Genomic DNA, 20,620 nt, shown 5'->3' on the forward strand with positions numbered 1-20,620 from the left:
TATATATTCTTGATTGGTAACTTTAGCAACACCTCTTATCATCACCATTAAACAAGCATTAAACATGAATTATTTTAAAACCCCTTTTAGGTATATTGTTTTGAGGTTCTTGCTACGACTGATAATATTCAACAGTAAACACAATTTATCCATTACCATAACACAGTGTCATACACAGTGTCTGTCTGTGTATCTGCTAGTTTTTACGGCCCACACCCATTTAAATAATTTAACAGGCCAACGAAATAGTAGGTATGTACAGTACGCGGCAGAAAGTAATGTACATCGACCTTTAGAAGGAGATACCAGATTTGTAGAGCATTGTCTCTATCGTTGAGACCGACAAAACGTCATATAGGTATGAGTGACAGAGACAACGCTCTACAAAGCCGAAATGTCATTCTAAAGGCTTATGTACATTACTTTCTGCCGCGTACTGTACACGTGGTACAAATCTTTGATCCAGTGTAACTTTGTAACTAAGTACGCATTTTATGGAAATCTGGTGAGCCACACACACAGATATTTGTTTCTACATTGTGCCTACAATATATTTTCGTTGAGTTTGATTGGTTAATATTCAAATGAGCAAGTACCAAACTATATTTGTATGGGGAGTGCTGGAGCGCTAGGGTAACTTCCACTGATTAGGAAATACCTATTTCCGTTATCTATGGAAACTTCTCTTAAAAACTTAATTATCCACGCGGACTTATTCGCGGGAGAGAGCTACCTTAATTTAAGTTTATTTGCATTTTAGCGTTTACACTATCGTGAGTGATTTCCATTATATATAACTAGCAGTTGCCCGCGACTTCGTCCGCGTAAAATTTCTGGTTTCTCATGAGCGCTGAAATTTTCTCGCTGCAAAAGGCCTCACTTACCTACTCACTCAGTCTCACCTTAAGGCACGGAACCCAGAAGACCTAAATGCCAATTTTCATGTTCCTAACTTCAAAAACATAGGATTTCATACAACTTTTCAACCTCAATTTCATTCCCTTAGGGGGAGAATTTAGTTAGATCCTTTCTTATCTGATACCTTATACCCCCCTAGAAAGAACCTACGTTTCAAATTTCAAGTAAAAATAACAATAGTTGAAACTTTTCAATAAAAACTTTTCCCCCCTATTTTACCACCCTTAAGGGGGGAATTTCCCGAATTGACTTATAGATTTTTATCATTTAAAGCTATTAACCTAAATGTCGATTTTCATGTCTCTAACTTCAAAAACATAGGACTTTCATACAACCTTCGACCCGCCATTTCACCCCCTTACGGGGGGATGTTCTCAGAAATGTTTCTTAGCTGACACCTACGTCCTAGAAGGAACCTACCTTCCAAATTCCAAGTTTGTAGGCTTTATAGTTCCTGAGATTTCGTGATTAGTCAGTGAGTGAGTGAGTGAGTGGTATTTCTCTTTTATATATTTAGAAGATATATAATACTAGATGATGCCCGCGACTTCATCCGCGTGGATTTAGGTTTTTAAAAATCCCGTGGGAACTCTTTGATTTTCCGGGATAAAAAGTAGCCTATGTCCTTCCCCGGGATGCAAGCTATCTCTGTACCAAATTTCGTCAAATCGGTTGAACGGACGGCCCGAGTAAAGCTAGCAGACAGACAGACACACTTTCGCATTTATAGTATTAGTATGGATCTGTCACCGGCTGTACTCACGTATTTAGCCGGTGACAGATATTTATTTGCATTATTATCACATTACAAGCAGATACTCACACAATCAGTTGTGTACTGTAGCCACGTTTACAATAGCCACATTATGTAAAAAATTTCGCTTACTACCCGCTTATCTACCCTTTAAGTTTAACGAACTTATCCTTCATTCACTTTTTCAAAATATAACAATTTAACAGTTTGCTGTACCTGTACCTACTGTGCGTCATGTCTGATGTGGAATTGAATGTTTTGGATTTGCGGCGAAAACAAGATAAATTAAAGAACTATAATGCATACATTTTAAAAATAACTATCTTATGCTCGCGACTTCCTATAGTTTCGCCATGTCCGTCCGTCCGTCCGTCTGTCCTGTAATTTGGCATAGGTATAAATATTAATCACGCCGACAAAGTGGTGAAATAAAATTGTGATAAATATTTACCCCATAGTGTGGGGTATCGTTGAATAGGTCTTTTAAAAATACTGTAATAAACCCCCCCCCCCCCCCCCCCTCTCTCTATCAGCCAAATGGTAGTATATAGGAACGTGAAAAAATTGACAGCAGTAGTATACATAATAAAATATAATCAATTTTTAAAGGAAAACTATGATGGCTAAGTAGGGTTCACAGGTTAAGGAGTTATAAGTATCTGTTTTTCGAGGATTGTGACTACGGATTACGGAACCCTACAGCCTACCCTGCTACCTAGCTACCCTGCGCGTGGCCCGCCACGCACTTGGCCGGTTTTTTTATATATAGATTTCCCAAAAACCCACACCCCCTCAGGCCATGCTTGTTAAATAATATGTCCAGCAGCCTTGACCCCTCAGGCAGACACACCTCTAAAACCACAGCTAATGAAGAAACAAATGTCAAACATCACATTACCAAACATTCGCGTGTTATTATCTGGTAACATACTAAGTAAGTACTTAATATTATAAATGCAAAAGTGTTTATTTCTGTCTGTCTGCTAGCTTTTCCCAGCCCAACAGTTTGACCGATTTTGATGAAATTTGGTGCAGAGTTAGCTTAGCTACGTAGGTATTTATATGACATGCACTTCGAAAAATCACAGAAACGAACTGAATACAGATGAGTGCACAAATGCCCTAAGTTTTTAGTTATTACGATAAGCCAGATGCGTTGATGCGCCAACCATGTACAATGTACATTCACAGTAGTATAGTAGGTAGGTACCACTAAATAAACTTGTGCTAAAAATGATCGAGAAAGTAAATATTGTTAACTTCGTCTTCATTTGCTGCCAATTCAGAATCTTATGACATTTACAAACTGAGATCAAAGTTGATTTGGCAGAATAAACTTGGGTTAAACCGTTAAAATTCACGACCTCTTGTTAGTTTAATTTTATTTTTGAGACTTATCCGTGGTCTACTTACTTACCCTATACATGTAACGAAGGTTTGTCTGGTCGTCGTGCGAGTGTGCGGGGCGTGCCCCTGCCTCATACCCCGATTGGCATCTGGACGTGTCGCGTATTATACTTAATTATACTAGATCTTGCCATGTTACTTCATGTGCTAGTACCTAAGTAATTTATGTATTTTTTTCATCTTGGAAGTGAAATCTGTGCGGGGCTTTTGCAATTCCTCCTAGTCCTATCATTTGTCAGTCTTGTCACTGTTGTCGATTTATTATGATCGTGATCGTCATTATCTCTGATGTCCCTCGAATCGAATATCGGTCGTCATCAGGTATAGTAGTGAGTAGTGACAGACTAGTGCTTCATGTGGGTGTACAAGAATTGCGATGACCTAAAAGCCCGATATATCCCTAAGAATTAAGAAACAAAGTAACTGCAAACACTGAGTCGTTCACAGTTCAACGTTTGTCCTCTCATTTAGCTTAGTTACTTACTGTTTGCGCTTTGTTGTACCTACTTACACAAAAGGGTTTCTTATATCCTTGGTCACATCTCGCACCTTCACAATTTACGGAAAGTGGTATTCATTATGTAGTGTCTTCATAGCTTTGTAAACTATAACCTTCCATTTTGTTCGGTCCTCGACTTTTCTATTTCAATCCAATCTATCAGCATGTATGCGTCCATTTCTGGCTTTTTCAAGAGCGCGCCACCAAACACGGTCCAACGCCTTCTTTATCCACCCGGTTCCACCTTTTTCAGGTCATCGGTCCAGCGAGGTCGCCCTGCACTGCGCTTACAAGTACAAAGTCTCCACTCCAGAACACGTCTGCCCTATCGGCCGTCGGTTCTGTGGTAGATATTGCCTGCCTACTGCCATTTCAGCTTTAGCTAATCCTTTAGGCTATATCGATCGCTTTTGTTACTCGAATTTCCTCGTTGCGAATTTTATCCCTGAGAGAACTACCCAACATAGCTTCTAATTGCGGGTGTGGAAAGGCAGTGATTGACTCCTCATAATCAAACCAGCTAAAGTTATACACTGTGTGTTCTTTTCCCTTTAACTTGCCAATGACCATATTATATAAGTTTATCCAAAAAGTTTCTGTAAAAACAACGTACCTACTTCAATCACAACGGAGAAACAGTAAAAAGGCTAACAAGGTTGCCCCAGGATGACGTTCAATAAAGGGCTAATAAATTGAATATTATTATTGAGACTTGATTCACGGCCTCTGGCTACGGATGTCATTGTCCAGTGCGCGTCACTTGCAACAATAAATCATGTACTAAGTACGCAGATATTTGTACTGGTGAGTAGGATTTGCAAGTCGTTGAACTAAATTGCTGAGGTCCCCTTCGACAGTAGTGATGCAACTAGATTAAGATGAATCAAGCTCGGAACACAATTAACGAAAAATAAGTGAACAACACCTGGAGGGGAAGACCTTAAAAGAGTGAGATTCTTATGAAACCATGTACCTATAAGGTAGATCTCTATAGGCAGTAGCCTAAGCCAGGGGATGGGAAACAAGTGCTTTACGGAGGAGTGAAACACTCAATCGTCATCATTATTTTACCTACCTAATATCATCTATTAAAAGCCACCAAATACTAAAAGCACAATAATTTAAGAGGACTGTAGAAATAAAAAAAACCAGTCAAGTTGGACAAGTTGGACTCGCACACAAAGGGTTCTGTAGCATCTTACAAGTAACTTTTTGCATTTGGAATATTGATTATAAATAGGTACTTTATAGTTAGGCACGTATTGTAACGTAATGCAAAATAAGCCTACTTTTTGAAATGCTTTAAAATCAGTAGGTACGTTAGGTACCTAAAAGTGAAAGATGTTTTATATAAATCAATAAAAATCGATATCGATTTTAGTAAGCAATACACCAATGCAATAAAACTAAAAGGATTGAATACAATTCTATGTAAACAGGCATACTTGAGACTGTTTTAGACACCGAGTAGAAATCCAACGTCTGTGGTTTTAGAAGACCTTGAGTAGATATAAAATGAAGCAGGCAGAATTTTTGGTACCTATGGTAACTTCACATGATCTAATCCTTTTCTAAAGTATGAGTTTAACATTAACAAGTTCCCAAACAATTCTTAACATTTTTAAACTAAGTAAAAATCAGGCTACCCTCCTAAAATGTGTGCTGCGTTTTGAGGGACCCTCAAATGAGCCCTCAATGTGTGGTAGGTAATCTGTGGTGATCTGTACATAGTTCAGTAGGTAGTTCATGAATTATTATTAGTGAACTAAATGAACGCACCAGCTCGCTGTTAAAATTGAACTAGATTGACCAATCAAGGGATGTCTTTAAACTAAGACTATAGTTTATAGCGAAGGTGAAACCCACAAATATGATCCCTGTATTATGAAAGCTATAAGCTAATCTTAGCCATGGGGATAATGTAACCTTATCCTGCTCCAGCAATGCGCAGAACTGCAATTAACTCCTATAATACATTGCATAATACCTATTGTAAATCGAATATTTGCAAAGAGCAACCGCAGAGTTTCTTGCTGGTTCTTCTCGGTAGGAAAGGCATCCCGAACCAGTGGTAGATGCATTTGACGATTCATTGTACCTATGTACTTGTAAAAGTTTATTTAAATCAAAAATCTTTCTGTGTATTTCTATTACTAAGTAGGTAACTCACGCTACGTGGAAAATTATAAATTATAAATTCCTTGGCATTGATGTCAATCACATGAATATAGATCATCTCTTTTATGTAAATTCAATTAAGATAAATTTGCTAATTTGAATAAGTGCTAAGTCAATGAATATTAATAATTTGGTTTGATTTAGAATCATTGTGATAAGCATGCAACACGGCTTTTAATCGCTCTATTCTAGGTAGTGCGTTACAATGTCAAGGCTCCTTACGAAGATTTTCATAAGCCCTTGACAGACGTAAAGCGTGAGCGATGCGCGTCGCCACTCGCCAGCACATAACTTGATACTGAACACGCGTGTAGGTACCTACGCGTGAAAATGTATTTTCAGAGTAAGAGATCATTGTTCCTAGTGGTTTTCTCTCACTTGTATATTAACAAATCAAACTTAGTAAAATTTTGTAAATACGTTTTAGAAGCTAATATCTGTGCTGGCTCAAGGATTTACATGCAAATTTTTTAAACCCGTGTAGCTGTATAGACATTTTCACGGAAATCTGGCAAACCACAGACACAGATATTAGTTTTTAGAACGTGTCTACAAAATTTCATTGAGTTTCATTGGAAATTCAAATGAAAATTAAACTACGTGTAAATGGAGCGAGTGACGAAGAGACCGTCGTTAGGTGAAAGTATATCTGAGGTACGTGAAAAATAGTTTTCAAAATTTAAATATGCCTCGTGTAGCGGTTACCTTCCTAATTTCACGATTCTAGGTCAACCCTATAGGTTTTGATTCCCTTAATGGTGTTTGACATACATGACAGACAAAAAACGAAGTGATCCAGTGCATGGGCTCCTTTTTTCCTCTGGAGTTACGGAACCCTAAAAATGGAGGGTGGGCAATTTTAGCGTTGGAGCGCGCAGGAGGGGAACGGGCTGCCTTTGGCGAAGCTCAAGAAATCATCTACAATAGGCCACGTCTCACTTTGGTACGCGTTTACTAATAATGTGTAATTAAAATGAATAATTGTTATTATTATGAGACCGCCACACTGTTGAACGCACGATTGATTGCGTTAGCGACTCGTACGTACGCTCTACCGTAGTAGGATCGCCTTCATACAGTTTTCTGTAAGTATTGCAACTTCTTTGCTTTCGCGCGGTTTGTGTGTCCGCACCTTCAACACCACGTTTGACGCGCAAATAACTTGATTGTAAGTTTTACTGGAAGCGTTACTTTAGTTTTTCGTTCTATCGAACTAATTAATTCGTTATTTATTTAAGTCAAGGGCCATAATATAATATACCGATCAAGAAGGCTTATAATAAGTATAAATAGGACTTGTTATCTTTTGTGTGTACCTATGAACAATAATTATCTCTTTCACAACTAACCATTATTCAGGAATCAGAATGGCTCTCTTCCTTAACGCCTTATGCCTACTAGGTAGTACCTAGGTGCCTTGGTACAACAATCAATTTTTGTAGACGTATTTAACTGTAAACCTTAAAAACAAAAACTGTTATATTCTAACCTAACGCCTACTACCCATACAGTACGCGACAGCTCGAAATAGTAATCGGGGAGGGAACACCCCGCATACCCGCACAGCCCCGACGCTAGCCCGGAGCGGGCTAGCGCGGGTGACGTGCGGGTATTCGGGGTGTGCCCCCGCCTCATTTCCCGATTGCCATATCAACCTGTCGCGGACTATAGGTAGTTGTCTTCTATTCAGTGGCCGACCCTCCGACGACGTAAAAAAATGAAAGTCAGTTCACAAAACTCATACCTACGCAGATTTATATGAGAGACGAAAATTAGTACGCTTGGTAGGCTCTATAAGAATTTAATATGAGACACATCTAGTTGTAAGTTGATATCAAGATCGTGAGATCAGATTGTGGTCCAGTTACAAACGAATTTGTCTCACGCTCCTCATCACCATATCCTGTGTTATTTGCTACTCACGCGGAAGAACGTAGTAAAAATGCACTTAAGGAACAATACAACAAAACTATTCTCGGCTTAATTGCACGACTACTGCACAAGAAGGCTTGTATTATGTATGATAGTAGTTTAGATAATTTTTCATCGTAACTCTCAAACTATTTTGTCAAGTAAGTTGAGGTCACTTTATCTATACCTATCACAAATATTATAATTTCCAAGGGTAACAACCATTGGATTGTTAAGACGTAAGTCACAACTCAAGTTTACATACTTAGGTATAGCAAAAGTGGGGTCATCAATCAAATGACTTGATTTTAGCAATTATTACTACCTAATAGCGATCTAATAGTAAAGCTGTCATTCTCAATATTGATATAATAGCACCTGTTCCATCCACTCCATCGCTAGTTAGGTATAATTACCCAAACGTAACGGAAAATGATACCTAGAACCTAGAAGTATTTATTTAAATTATAAAATACATCTTATATGTAAAAGGAAAGAACTATATAAGCGTGGAGTCTGAAAGCTTGCAATTTGCATGAAGATTCTCCAATTTCGACGTAAACCCCACTAAAAAAGGATTTTCCGAAAACCTACCACTCGAATGAAAATGGGGCGGATAGCCACCGAGCTCGTTCGACATTGGTTGTTTCTACATTACTGTTTCACGAATATGAAAATCATTTTTCGTAGAAAACCTTAAGAGTGGGAACTCACGGTGCGGTTTTCACCCGCACCCGCCGCGGTTGCGGGACCGCAAGACTCGTACGAACACGAAATACATGGAAATGCAGATTGCAATTTTCACGACGCGATTTACTCCCGCGGAGTGCGCGGTTGCTTGCGGGTCCCGCTGCACCGCGCGGCGGGTAACTTGTAGAATCGCACAGGCCGCGGTCGCCCGCAAGATCTGCGATCAGTCGACTGGTGAAGTGAATTATTTGCAGCCGTCATAACCGCCGGTCTTGCAGTCATCGCCCGCCAATATTGCGAGCGATGGCAGCAACCGCGGCGGCTGCGGTTCCCGCACAAACAAGCGGTTTCGTGAGTATAGAATTAACAGCTCTCCCGCAACCGCTTCGGGCGCGGATGCAAACCGCTCCGCGAGTTCCCGCTCTAACTGGATTGAAAATAAATGGTAAATGAGCTCGGTGGTTATGTAATAAAATTAATGTTGATTAGCACTTTCGAATCCTTGAATTTGCCTTGTCTGACAACATAATTTCATTATAATAAGCTCAAATAAAATGGTCAATTGACTTTCAAATGTTTGATATAATTAAGGCAAATATAAATTAGAAATATTTAAATTAAAACTAGATACAAAGGATAATCAAATTAGAATTGCTTAGAATATTGTTGCATGGGTTTATATTAGATCTCTTGATAGGAAAATGTACTTATTTAATAAGGCAATTATAGATAATACCTTTAAATTAAGTAACTAATAAGCCGATTGTTAAATTAAAATGCGTCGAAATAGAGATTTATTTTAGATCAACTTATTAATATTATGTTATTGTAATTATTATCAAGTAGGTATATATAGCTGTATCATTGCTAAATTAAAATAAAATGAGTCGAAATAACGATCTAGCAAGATCAACAATATAATTTATTAATGTGTAATTATTTTATCAACTTTAAAGTGTAAGAATTCGGTTAAATTAATATTTGAATAGTAGGCTTTTGTTGACTATTCGTAAAGTTCGATACGCTGACGTTGCGTTATGGCGTAAAACCCGTAGTAGGTACCTACTTAGTAGGTATGTATTCTTCTTTTTTCACATACCTTTATGAGAACATTATGGAAAACTCTCAGGCAAGCAGGTTTTCATCACGATGTTTTCCCTCACCGTCAAATAATTCCTTAAAACGCACATAGCTCCAAAATGTTAGAGGTGCGTGCCCGGGATCGAATCCCGGACCTCCCGAATAACAAGGAGGCTAACGTCTTTACCGCTTGTTCTGAATGAATCTAATGTTGTTAAAATCTAAAATGTTGGTTTATCAGTGTTAACCAGATCAACCTAGAGTCCAACCAAAACGCTGCCTGTCCAGTGATGGTTGTTTCCCGCCCATTGTTCTCGCCGAACATAATAATTATTAATCTATGCTCGGCCCGGCGGCATTACAAAATACAATACACATCGTATACTATACTCTCGTAATACCTATAGTCCGCGACAGGTTGAGATTGCAAACGGAGAATGAGGCGGGGGGACGCCCCGCACACCCGCACGTCACCATATTGATATATTCAAATAAACCAAACTACATTAAATTGTATTGAAAACGTAGGAGTGCGCTAGGGCAATTTCTCTTAAAGGGACTTAAATTTCCATTGATCGATAGGAAACGCATTCAGAATGCGAGTGATTTCTAAATCGCATGCCATAAAAAGACTCATTTTCATTGTTCTATAGGAAAAGCTTCCGGAGTACAAGTACCTAATTTCTAAATTGCGTGCCATAAGGAAAACCATTTTTATTAGTCAATAGGAAACGCTTTTGGGGGATAGGTGATTTCTAAAACGCATGCCCGTAAGCGGAACCATATTTACTAATAGGGGCATTGAATATTATTTTTTAAGTGACCATTACCGAAAATAAAACCAAAATATAACGATTTAAATAAGTAAAAAATGTGTTAGTGTTTTACCATTACCTACTGTGTTTTTCTCATAATTTATTCACACTTGAGCGTCAAATTGGATTTTCCACTAGTTAGCGTACTAAGTAAATATAATCATGTAGGTATATAAGTTTAAAATTCTGCATAAAATAATTTCTAGGAAAAATACTTAGGTAATTCATATTTGGAACATGAAAATGTGGAACCTAGGTATATTTAAAATGAGGATCAAATAAATTACAACGTTGGTACATTATCAATTTAGATCAGCTGTAAATATGGTGTAATAAGAAATTCAAAATTCAAATAAATAAATTTATTCAAAACAGGTAATAAATTACTCTTTTTGATGGTCGGTTGCTGGATTTGTAAGATATAGTGGTGATAATTATTAGTTCCTAATTTAATGAATATAATAATGTCAAGTAGATTATTATTTTTAACTAGCCATGCTCGCAACTTCGTCCGTGTGGACTACAAAAACTTCAAACCCTTATTTTAGCCTTTTAGGGGTTGAATTTTCAAAAAACCCTTTCTTAGCGGATGCCTACATTATAATAGCTATCAACCCGATCCGGTAGTTTGAGCTATGCGTTGATAGATCAGTCAGCCAGCTTTTCCTTTTTCTCGTATATATGTATAATATCTAATAGATAAAGATGATTTCATCATATTATTTTGTCTACACTACGTGCATAGAGAAACTGACTGACTGACTGACATATTATCAACTTATAGCTCAAGTCACTTGGTCTACAAACTTGAGATTTTGCACGTCTCTATACCGGATGAGGTACTAAATGACCTGCTAAGAAAGGATTTTAACAAATCCCAAAAGGATTCTTAATAAAACCTTAATCGATGCGGGCGATGTGTCGGGCATCAGCTAGTACTTATACCTACATTAAAATACACACTCTCCAATGACATTTCTATTTATTTTTTACCCTGTAGTCTGGTGTTGTTTATGTAATGCTTCATTCTAAAAAGTAGGTCTTTTTGATACGGAAAGTTTTTGGAACAATTACCTACTATCAAAAATTTAATGTACGAAACTACATAATATTTATGTAGCAATTACATCTAGTAATTTCAATCCAGCGCTGGATACGAATGGGTATTATGTGTCATCCACCCTATTCGAGACATTTACAGGCCATTTTAGTACTGGATTGCTCTTTTGATTCCGTTGATTTAGGTGCCTGGTTATGTAATTTTCCGTAGCCTGTGAGTCAACCGTACATCCTCGACATTAAAAATACTTTGCCTGTTCCCGCGCCTTTTTCGGGTCGTCTTATTTTCTGTCTAGTTCATCAAATATTTCGATATAACCTTATTATGACCTTAAAAACCACAGATTGGAATAAAAACTGGAGGTAAATAAACAAACGAAATCCGATAACACGCTACCAAACAGTTTGTTTTGTGGTTAGTTAGTTAAACAGCCTAAGTGCTTCTCTATTTGCAAGATATTGAGTAAAATTATAGCTAGTTCACATTATACCAATAATATTCCAACCCTGCTATCCTGCACACTGCACTGGATTGTTTCATACATGGTGTCGTGGGTTTAATTTAACTCTCCTCCTTTGTTGTTGACGATCTCCCTGCTACAGTGACCAGCGCTGTAGTCTTATTAATGGGAGTTCACAGATTAGATTACGGGAAAGGTCAGCTTGTTTTTAAATTACCTCTGCTCATCTGGTGGGAGTCGTCAGCCGTAGGTACCACTCTACCAACAAAACCATGTCGCTAAGCTACCTATTTATGCCATCTAGAAACAGATTAAGATAATAGGGGTAGAAGTTAAATTAAACTGATGTGTGAAGTTCACCCGCTTCCATTTTAGACTGTATCGTCACTACTAAGTGAGATCGCACGCAAGTGCTGGCCTTGTCGTCGAATAAAGTGCCAATCTTTATAGTCCGTTAAGTAGCCATCTGACCGAATATCATTGTTTGTTGCAGACGAGTCGCTCGCTACTGGAAGCGAAGCCACATTTTCTGAAGTAATCCCCGTGAGTCGTCCCCGCTGGCATACACCGCTGCCTGCCCGCATAGGATGGTAGAAACTGATCCTGGTTCTAAGAAACTTCACAGTAAGTCCTATTTTTTATTCAACTGGGTATTTGGGGTGCAAAAATAAATCATTTCTCAGTGATTATTAAATAGAGGGTCTTCCAAAATACGTAAAATCAACGTCCTTTGTTGGTTTTAAGTGTAATAACCATTTTAAATATCGATTAAACTAAAAAAAGCACGTCAAATGATTGTGATGTCACACACCGGTATTTCATAGAATCTCGCATACTAAGCGTTTTGACGTTTGATAAAAAGTTAGGTACTGATTTGACTAGTTGTCAAATACCGTATTACTTACTGCGACCTCACCTGCTATCTAGACGGTTGAACTCATCTCACGTCTGACCCAGTGATGATGTATATGATCAAAGCAGGCCCCCTAATCGGTTTCTATTCGTCATCGTACCGGAACGTTAAATTACTTAGCAGTTGGCCGTACGGTAGGATGGTAACTAGCCATGGCCGGCCTCCCACCAGACTAGAACAGATATCATGATTATTCAGAAATTATGATTTCTGAATTGCTCCTGCCGGTAACCGTTGACCGGCCACGGAACTGTTACTTTCTTAATTCTGAAGGTATTTGCTATCCTTAACATCAAATTATTATTATTCACAATCAGGAGATTTTCAGCCCCTACTATACACGTGGGTAAGTACCACTGAATACTTGTAGGTAATTGTACCTTTACCTGATAGTACCACAGAACAGTAGGAAATAGTATTTTAGATAATAGATGCACGCCTGCAACGTTAGAGATAGAGTTGAGGAATTGAAACTCTTTAGGATATTTTTCGTTCTATCGAATAAAAACCAGTCCGGAAAAAGTCTTAGTTACTTATCTAAATATATAAAAGGAAAAGCTGACTGACTGACCGATCTATCAACGCACAACTCAAACTACTGCAGGATCGGGTTGAAATTTCGCATGCAGATAGCTAATATAACGTAGAGATCCGCTAAGAAAGTTTTTTTTGTGTAATTTATTTGGTGTTAGATTTAGTTACATAAAGATTTAAAAAAAATATCAATAAAAATAAAATAAAAAAAGAAGTATTTTTGAATATTCAACCCCTAAGAAGGTACAATAGGGGTTCGAAATTTGTTCACGCGGATGAAGTCGCGAGCATAAGTTAGTTTAAAATAAATAAATAAATTATGCTGTTTCTTTATTATTCATACCCAGTGTGCTATAAAGATTTTTCTTGTTTCTTTAATTTCGTTGTAGCGTAGCTTTTTAGAACTTAGACTAGAATTTTTACAGTTCATTCGCCAAAGAGCTAACTAAACAAAAATAGATAAATTATACCTTTGTATTGACTGAAATTCTGCAAGTAGGTACCTAAATGTTGAATGACCTTTTACATAATATTATGTAATTGTGTTACTCTTTATAATAAAAATGTGGTTCAACACATTATCTCACAGTAGCAAACAGTAATTATTTTGGTGTATTTAATTTATTCGTTACAAGTTAAAATACAGCAAGCGATATCTCGAAAAAGTGCAATTAAATTAACCAACCGGTTTTAACGTTCATAATTACGATATAAAGTCAAAAGTATATCATGAAAGGAGCTGGCAAACAAAAGCCAAATTGTCCCAATGACTGATTCTTACTTTTTCTGTGTCATAATCCGCGTTGATAAAGAATCGTAACCTCTTCCTTAATCACTTGAGTTTTAAATGTAATGACCGACTGACGGTACGGCAATTTGGTGTTTCTTCCCAAGTACCTACAGGCCAAATTCAAATCCCGTAAGTTGGTTCCCTATCCAGTTGAAACTGATGTAGATATAAGCTATTGCTAGGCCACCACCACATCAGTTAATTTTTACAGAAAAGATAAAATACTGCAAACAGCAGCTTCAATTTAGATAGGAGTTTTTGACACTTTTTGCAAAACTACTAAGGTACCTACGCATTTTTTATGTTCGATTTCAAATTTTACTTAATTAGGTACATTTGATCTAGTTTTGATTAAAAATACTAATATTACTTATCTGGTGCAAAAGTGTGTTAACAATTAATCTATTTTATATTTTCATCATACACTTTTCTGTTTTTGTTTTCAGATTGTGATGTAAAAAGTGACCACCAATTGAACGGACCAGGTTCCAAATCCGTTGACCTTGGTGAGTTGATTTTAATTTTTAATTACGGTGCTTCGTACATATTTAATTAATATGAAATATGATTTGTGAATATAATTGTTTCGTATTTTTTATGATGCGGTATAGTATGTACCTAACTAAAGACGTATTAACGTACCTGTACACACATCAGCAGTCGGTTTAAGTTTCAACTTTCGTGATGCTCATTGGTCGACAAGCAGCATGCGAAGACACCGTACAAACGAAGTCTTGAACCTATGAAATTAGAAACAAGTACCTATAGTTTTAGATTTATCCCGCTCTCATGTGACGTTGACATGAACATCAATGCTCGAATCAAAAACGCTTTCCTAATGGTCTTTGGCATGCGTCGTAGAAATTGCCTGAAGCTCGAATGCATTTTGTATCGAAAAGATCCTTTAGGTGCCTTGCCTATACAGGTAGGTAACTAGGAACGTCGAACGTATGCCTCTTCTATAAATAAATAAAAAATAAATTACATATGTACTATTTAAGTAATGAATTACTTACTTATTAGTTGGTAACTGCGTAGTTTGTAATGATATAGTACTTACCTTATGTTTTTAGGCATCTTCGCTAAAATTTCTATTTACTGCTTAAGAACATACTGGGTTCTTATGACAGTGATTTGTATATCTATCATATAAGTATCTGAGAAACACGCGCATATAATTTTTTTCTACAATACAGTACCATCATACAATGACAGCTTTATTTCTACCATCTAGCCTTTAGGCGGCGGTTAGAGGTGCGTAACCGGGATCGAACCCACGACCTCCCAAATAGAAGGTCGACATCCATTCCATTATTCTTTTGTATTCCTGCTGTTTATTACACCTACTCGTAGATAAGAGAACCGAATAAATGAGCACGTTTTCATTGAATCTATTAGCGGCGAATTCCTGCAAAATCAGCAATGCATTACTGCACAAAAAGCGCTTCTTTTGAATAAAGTATAAACCACGTGAATATCACAGCGCTAATAAATCCCCTCTTCATGCTCCGCCGAGAATCCTTGATGATCTTCACTAAAACCACAGAAAAACATTAGAATTGATGTGCCGTAGCGAATGGGCTTTTGTTTAGGTATTTTATTAAATAACTTTCGTATTTATAAACTATAGTGATTTTCAACTCAATACCTCGGCGGGAAATCGTAACCTGATCGGTGCGTTATAGAGAAGCTATATATTTCATTTCGCGGTAGTGAATACTAATCTACTCAAGAGTGAAACATGTGATGTGTTAAAAACAATCTCGAAAGTGTCATATGGAAATGTTAGGTGAGCATCATAGGTTTCAGGTTAGTATTACGACCTAGTTTTTCTTTCAATCGAATTTTCTTTTTGTACACAGGCGTTCTGCCTCCACTGAAGTCGCCTTCGAAGCTCGATCCAGAAAAAGGCTCCGGCTCGGAAAAAGCTGACTTCGAACGAGCGATAGAACAAACCGGTAAGCATTCATCATCATCATCATCAACTGGTAGCAATTCATCATCACCTTCATCATCAACTGATAGACGTCCATTGCTGTGCTGGCCTTGGTCTCTTGTAAGGAGTTCCACATGCCAAGGTCTTGCGCTGCCTAAATCCAGCGGCTCATTGCGAGTTGCGAGTGCGACTCATTGAGTTCGCGAGTCTATTAGTAACCCAATATTTTGCGGTTTTTCGAACTATGTGCCAACTATAGTTTTATAATTAGCACATAAAACATACTTACAACAATTTATAATTTTAACAATTTTTATAATAACAATATGTAATTCAATTATCTAACAATCTCGTAGGGAGATATTTAATAGCTAGATTGGTACACTAGATACCAACGGAACGACACCGATGACAAACGGAATACAGGAATGCATTAAAGCAAACAATATAGAAATAGAATATGTCGATGAATACGTTTATCTCGGAGAAATTGTCTCAATGAAAGATTCGATAAAAAGAAAGTAGAACGACGAACAGCAAATGCGTGGAACAGATATTGGATGTTAAAAGAAGTAATGAAATCAAAAGAAATGCCGATGAAAAACAAACAACAAGTATTTGATAGCTGCGTACTGCCTATACTAACCTATGGTAGCCAAACCTGGGCCCTGACACAAAAATTAGAACAAAAACTAGCAATCTGCCAGCGCGCAATGGAACGTAGTATGCTACATGTAAGATCTAACCTACCTACCTGCCAAATTTCATGGTTATAGGTCAACGGGAAGTACCCTGTAGGTTTCTTGACAGACAGACAGACAGACAGACAGACAGACAACAAAGTGATCCTATAAGGGTTCCGTTTTCCTTTTGAGGTACGGAACCCTAAAAATATTTCAGAGTTTTGCTTTACCTCCTCGAGTAAATACCCTGTTAATTTCTAATTAGGTAATTTTTCAAATCTCTGATAATAGAGTATTTTCAAATAAGTATGAGTTTATTAATTTGTCTGTACCTTGCTCAACACTAAGACTACCGTTTCCTTAACCTCTTATGAGGACTATATAGCTACTAGCACGGCTACGGAACCCTGCCATAAACATATCTGGCACATACTTGTCAGTGATAATTCTTTACCGCTGAGGCGCTAAGATTCAAATAAAGGTTATAATTATTATGTAAATTACAATAACTAAAAAAATCAGTCAAGTGCGAGTCAAACTTGCACAAAGGGTTTCGTACCATCGCAAAAAACGCTTTTTAATTTTTATTATTTGTTGTAGCGGCAACAGAAATACACAATCTGTGAAATTTTCAACTCTATTACTGTTCATGAAATACAGTCCCATAGGTAATAAGTAGACGGACGGACAGCGGAGGCTTAGCAGCAATAGGGTTCCGTTGCGCGTTGGCACCCTTGGGGTACGGAGCCCTAAAACGTGAATGTGTATCGCATATTCAACCATGCATACGACGGTTTTTCATGATTAAATAATTTATTTACAAGTAGGTATATAGGACGTGGGAAAGTACCCATACCTACTTAACCATGCATTAAATATATTTTAAAAAATGATTTTTGATTAAGTATTCTTTTCTGTAGGATTCAGATTGAGGTAAATATACGTATGTTGTATGTAGTCACTTATATGTATACCTACTAACATAGGTACCTACTTATAGTTACTATCTACACGTCACGTGGTGAACTGAAATCCGATAAGTGTTAAGGCCATGTATAGTCCGCGACAGGTTGAGATGGCAAGACGGGGGGGACGCCCCCGTACTACACGGGGGCTGTGCGGGTGTGCGGGGCGTGCCCTCCCCGATTGCCATTTCAACCTGTCCCGTAAACTTACCTAGACTAGAGATCGAGTATCAAAGGCATTTTTTACACGTGTGGCAAAGGCGAAGGCGAATTGTGGGCACGCATGCAGGTCTATAAACAACCGGTCAAGTGCGAGTCAAGCTCACACAAGAAGAGTTCTGTAGTACCTACCACCGTACAAGACATAACACCATGTAGGTACTTTGTAAATTTTCTTATAAATGTGTACTTTTAAAATTATTTCTTAAATTTTATTTATTTTTATGCATAACAGTTTTTGATTTATCGTACAAAATGTCAAAAAATACGACTGTAGTGACCCTCGGTGGGTGAGTCTGTTTCGCACTTAGCCGGTATTAATTTTTATGGTTCCGTAGTAAATAAGGAACCCTTATAGTTTCGCCATGTCCGTCCGTCTGTCTGGACGTCCGTCCTCGGTTAATCACAGAGACTATTAGTGCTAGAAATCTGTAATTTAGCATGGGTATAAATATTAATCACGCCGACAAAGTGGTGAAATAAAATTTTACATCTAAAGTGGGGATGATTTTTTATTAACGTCTACCCCACAGTGTCGGATATAGATACATATGTGGGGAATAGGTCTTTTAAAAATACTGTAGGTCTGGGAACATCATTTTTCTATAGGCTAAATTGTAATGATAGTAATGTACTGTTGTCAGTACTTTATGATTTAAAAAAAAGAGTGCCCCCCCCCCTCTATCAGCCAAATGGTAGTATATAGGAACGTGAAAAAATTCACAGCAGTACTATATATTATAATCATTTTTAAAGGAAAACTATCTGTAGGGTTCACAGGTTAAGGAGTTAATTATATTATGTTTCTCGAGGATTGTGACTACAGAACCCTACACTGCGCGGCGTGGCCCGCCACGCACTTGGCCGGTTTTTCTTGTAGATACGGATCCCTAAAAAGGTGAATTTGTAGACACGAGTTGTGTTGCATCAAAAACAAACTATACACGCTTTACTTATATCGTGTTAAACATTCTAAAAGCTCATGAGCAAGTGTCATATGTCGTACGCAGAATGTAAACAAATGTCATACGACAAAGTTCCCAGAAGTTACGCGCCACGGGTGCCACGGTGCCACGGCTGCCGTGAGGAATGCAGAGCTGGCATGCCCATTCATAAATCGGCATGTTATTGTTTCCTCTGTACGAATTATCTACTCTATTGACAAACGCTAATTGCGTTGGTAATTACACGTGTCCGTTTTTATACATGCGTTATTATACCTACCTAGAGTACCTAGCTGTGGTAGCCTAGTGGTTAGGACGTCCACCTTTCAATCGGAGGTCGGGGGTTCGATCACGGGCACGCATCTCTAACTTTTCGGAGTTATGTGGGTTTTTAAGTATGTAATTAAAATATCACTTGCTTTAACGGTGAAGGAAAACATCGTGAGAAACCTGCATGCCTGAGGGTTCTCCATAATGTTCTCAAGGGGTGGGAAGTCTGCCGATCCGCACTTGGCCAGCGTGGTAGACTATGGCCAAAAGCCTTCACACCCTGAGAGGAGACCCGTGCACTGTAGTGAGCCGGCGATGGGTTGATCTTGATCATGATGAGTAAGACCTAGAATGTGGAAAGGCTATGAGGTGTTGAAGTATTAATTGGAGTCCGTCATTTCACGAGTTATTTCATTGAAAATTGGTATTTAGAATGTCAGTTAATAATAAAGTTGAGTGTTTCACGATTTTTGGAAATTCCACTCCTAAGGAATAAGGGTTGAAAGTTTGTATGACAGTCTGTAATTTTTTAGGCTCTATACCCGAAGGATGCCAACGGGACCCTATTATACTAAGCCTCCGCTGTCCGTCCGTCCGTCCATCCGTAGGTCTGTCTGTTAGTGGTATGTACATATCTCTTGAACCGTAACAGGTACAGAGTTGAAATTTTCACAGAATGTGTATTTCCATTGCCGCTATAACAACAACTAATAAAAAATTCAAAATAGCCGCCATGGAAATTTATAAAAATTAAAGTGTTATTTCTGATACGGTGGTTCGGAACCCTTCGTGTACGAGTCTGAGCCGCTCTTGACCGGTTGTTCAAGTTACTAAATTAAAAAAAAACCTGAGTTACAAAATTTGTATTTCCATTAAAATATGCGGACTGACACGTTTAAAATAGTAGCTGGTAGGTACCTACCTACTAGTATCACGATTTTTTTAATTCCACCGTCTCGCCGATTTTAAAAAATCCACTTCAGCAAAACGGTGTGGATCAGCTAGTTAGTACAAAAACAAGTAATAATTTAAAAAATAGCATAGTTACTCTATACCTACATCCAAATCTATTCAGGTATTTAGAAGCTATGGCGGAAGAAAGAAACTCACACCCTGAAACCGTGAAAACATGACACTCCTTTTTTTGGGCAGTTTTGCAATAAGTTGGTGTATATAGTAAAGTGTGTGTAAATATCATAAACACATGTGTGCATAAAGTGTGTGTATTGTATTGCAGGATATGGACGCTTCCACTACCTGCTGCTGGCAGTGTGTGGCCTCGTCAGCACCTCGGAGGAGATGGACGTCATCTCCATGTCCTTCATCCTACCGTCCGCGCAGTGCGACCTAAACCTCAACACTCAGACCAAAGTACGTATCATCCTTATCAACCGAGTTCCTGAACGTTCACCACATAACAGGGAATTCCAGTTCGAGGTTGTGTTTTTATGCGCCAACCTCAACCTCGAACTCCAACCTAAGTATGTAAATATTTTTTTTCTCTTTATTTTTTTGGGGGTTGAGTCATGGCTGACTATGTCACCCCCGTACGTTAAACATCACAATATCGTCAAAAACACACAAAAAAAAACCC

At 38.0% G+C, this 20,620-nt stretch overlaps 1 protein-coding gene across 4 annotated transcripts in view; it reads left to right on the forward strand.

Moving 5' to 3' along the window:
* LOC117989905 (synaptic vesicle glycoprotein 2C-like) overlaps nucleotides 1-20,620 on the forward strand; it is a 51,273-nt gene that overhangs the window by 21,803 nt on the left and 8,850 nt on the right. For all 4 annotated transcript variants that reach the window (XM_069504236.1, XM_034977300.2, XM_034977301.2 and 1 more), the window contains 4 exons: nucleotides 12,266-12,396; nucleotides 14,456-14,515; nucleotides 15,872-15,967; nucleotides 20,264-20,397. In XM_069504236.1, coding sequence (XP_069360337.1) covers nucleotides 12,360-12,396; nucleotides 14,456-14,515; nucleotides 15,872-15,967; nucleotides 20,264-20,397 — 327 coding nt within the window. In that variant the 5' untranslated portion in view covers nucleotides 12,266-12,359. The remainder of the gene's footprint in view (nucleotides 1-12,265; nucleotides 12,397-14,455; nucleotides 14,516-15,871; nucleotides 15,968-20,263; nucleotides 20,398-20,620) is intronic.

Source organism: Maniola hyperantus, chromosome 17 (assembly GCF_902806685.2).
Source record: "Maniola hyperantus chromosome 17, iAphHyp1.2, whole genome shotgun sequence".
In the NCBI taxonomy this organism is placed as follows: domain Eukaryota; kingdom Metazoa; phylum Arthropoda; class Insecta; order Lepidoptera; family Nymphalidae; genus Maniola; species Maniola hyperantus.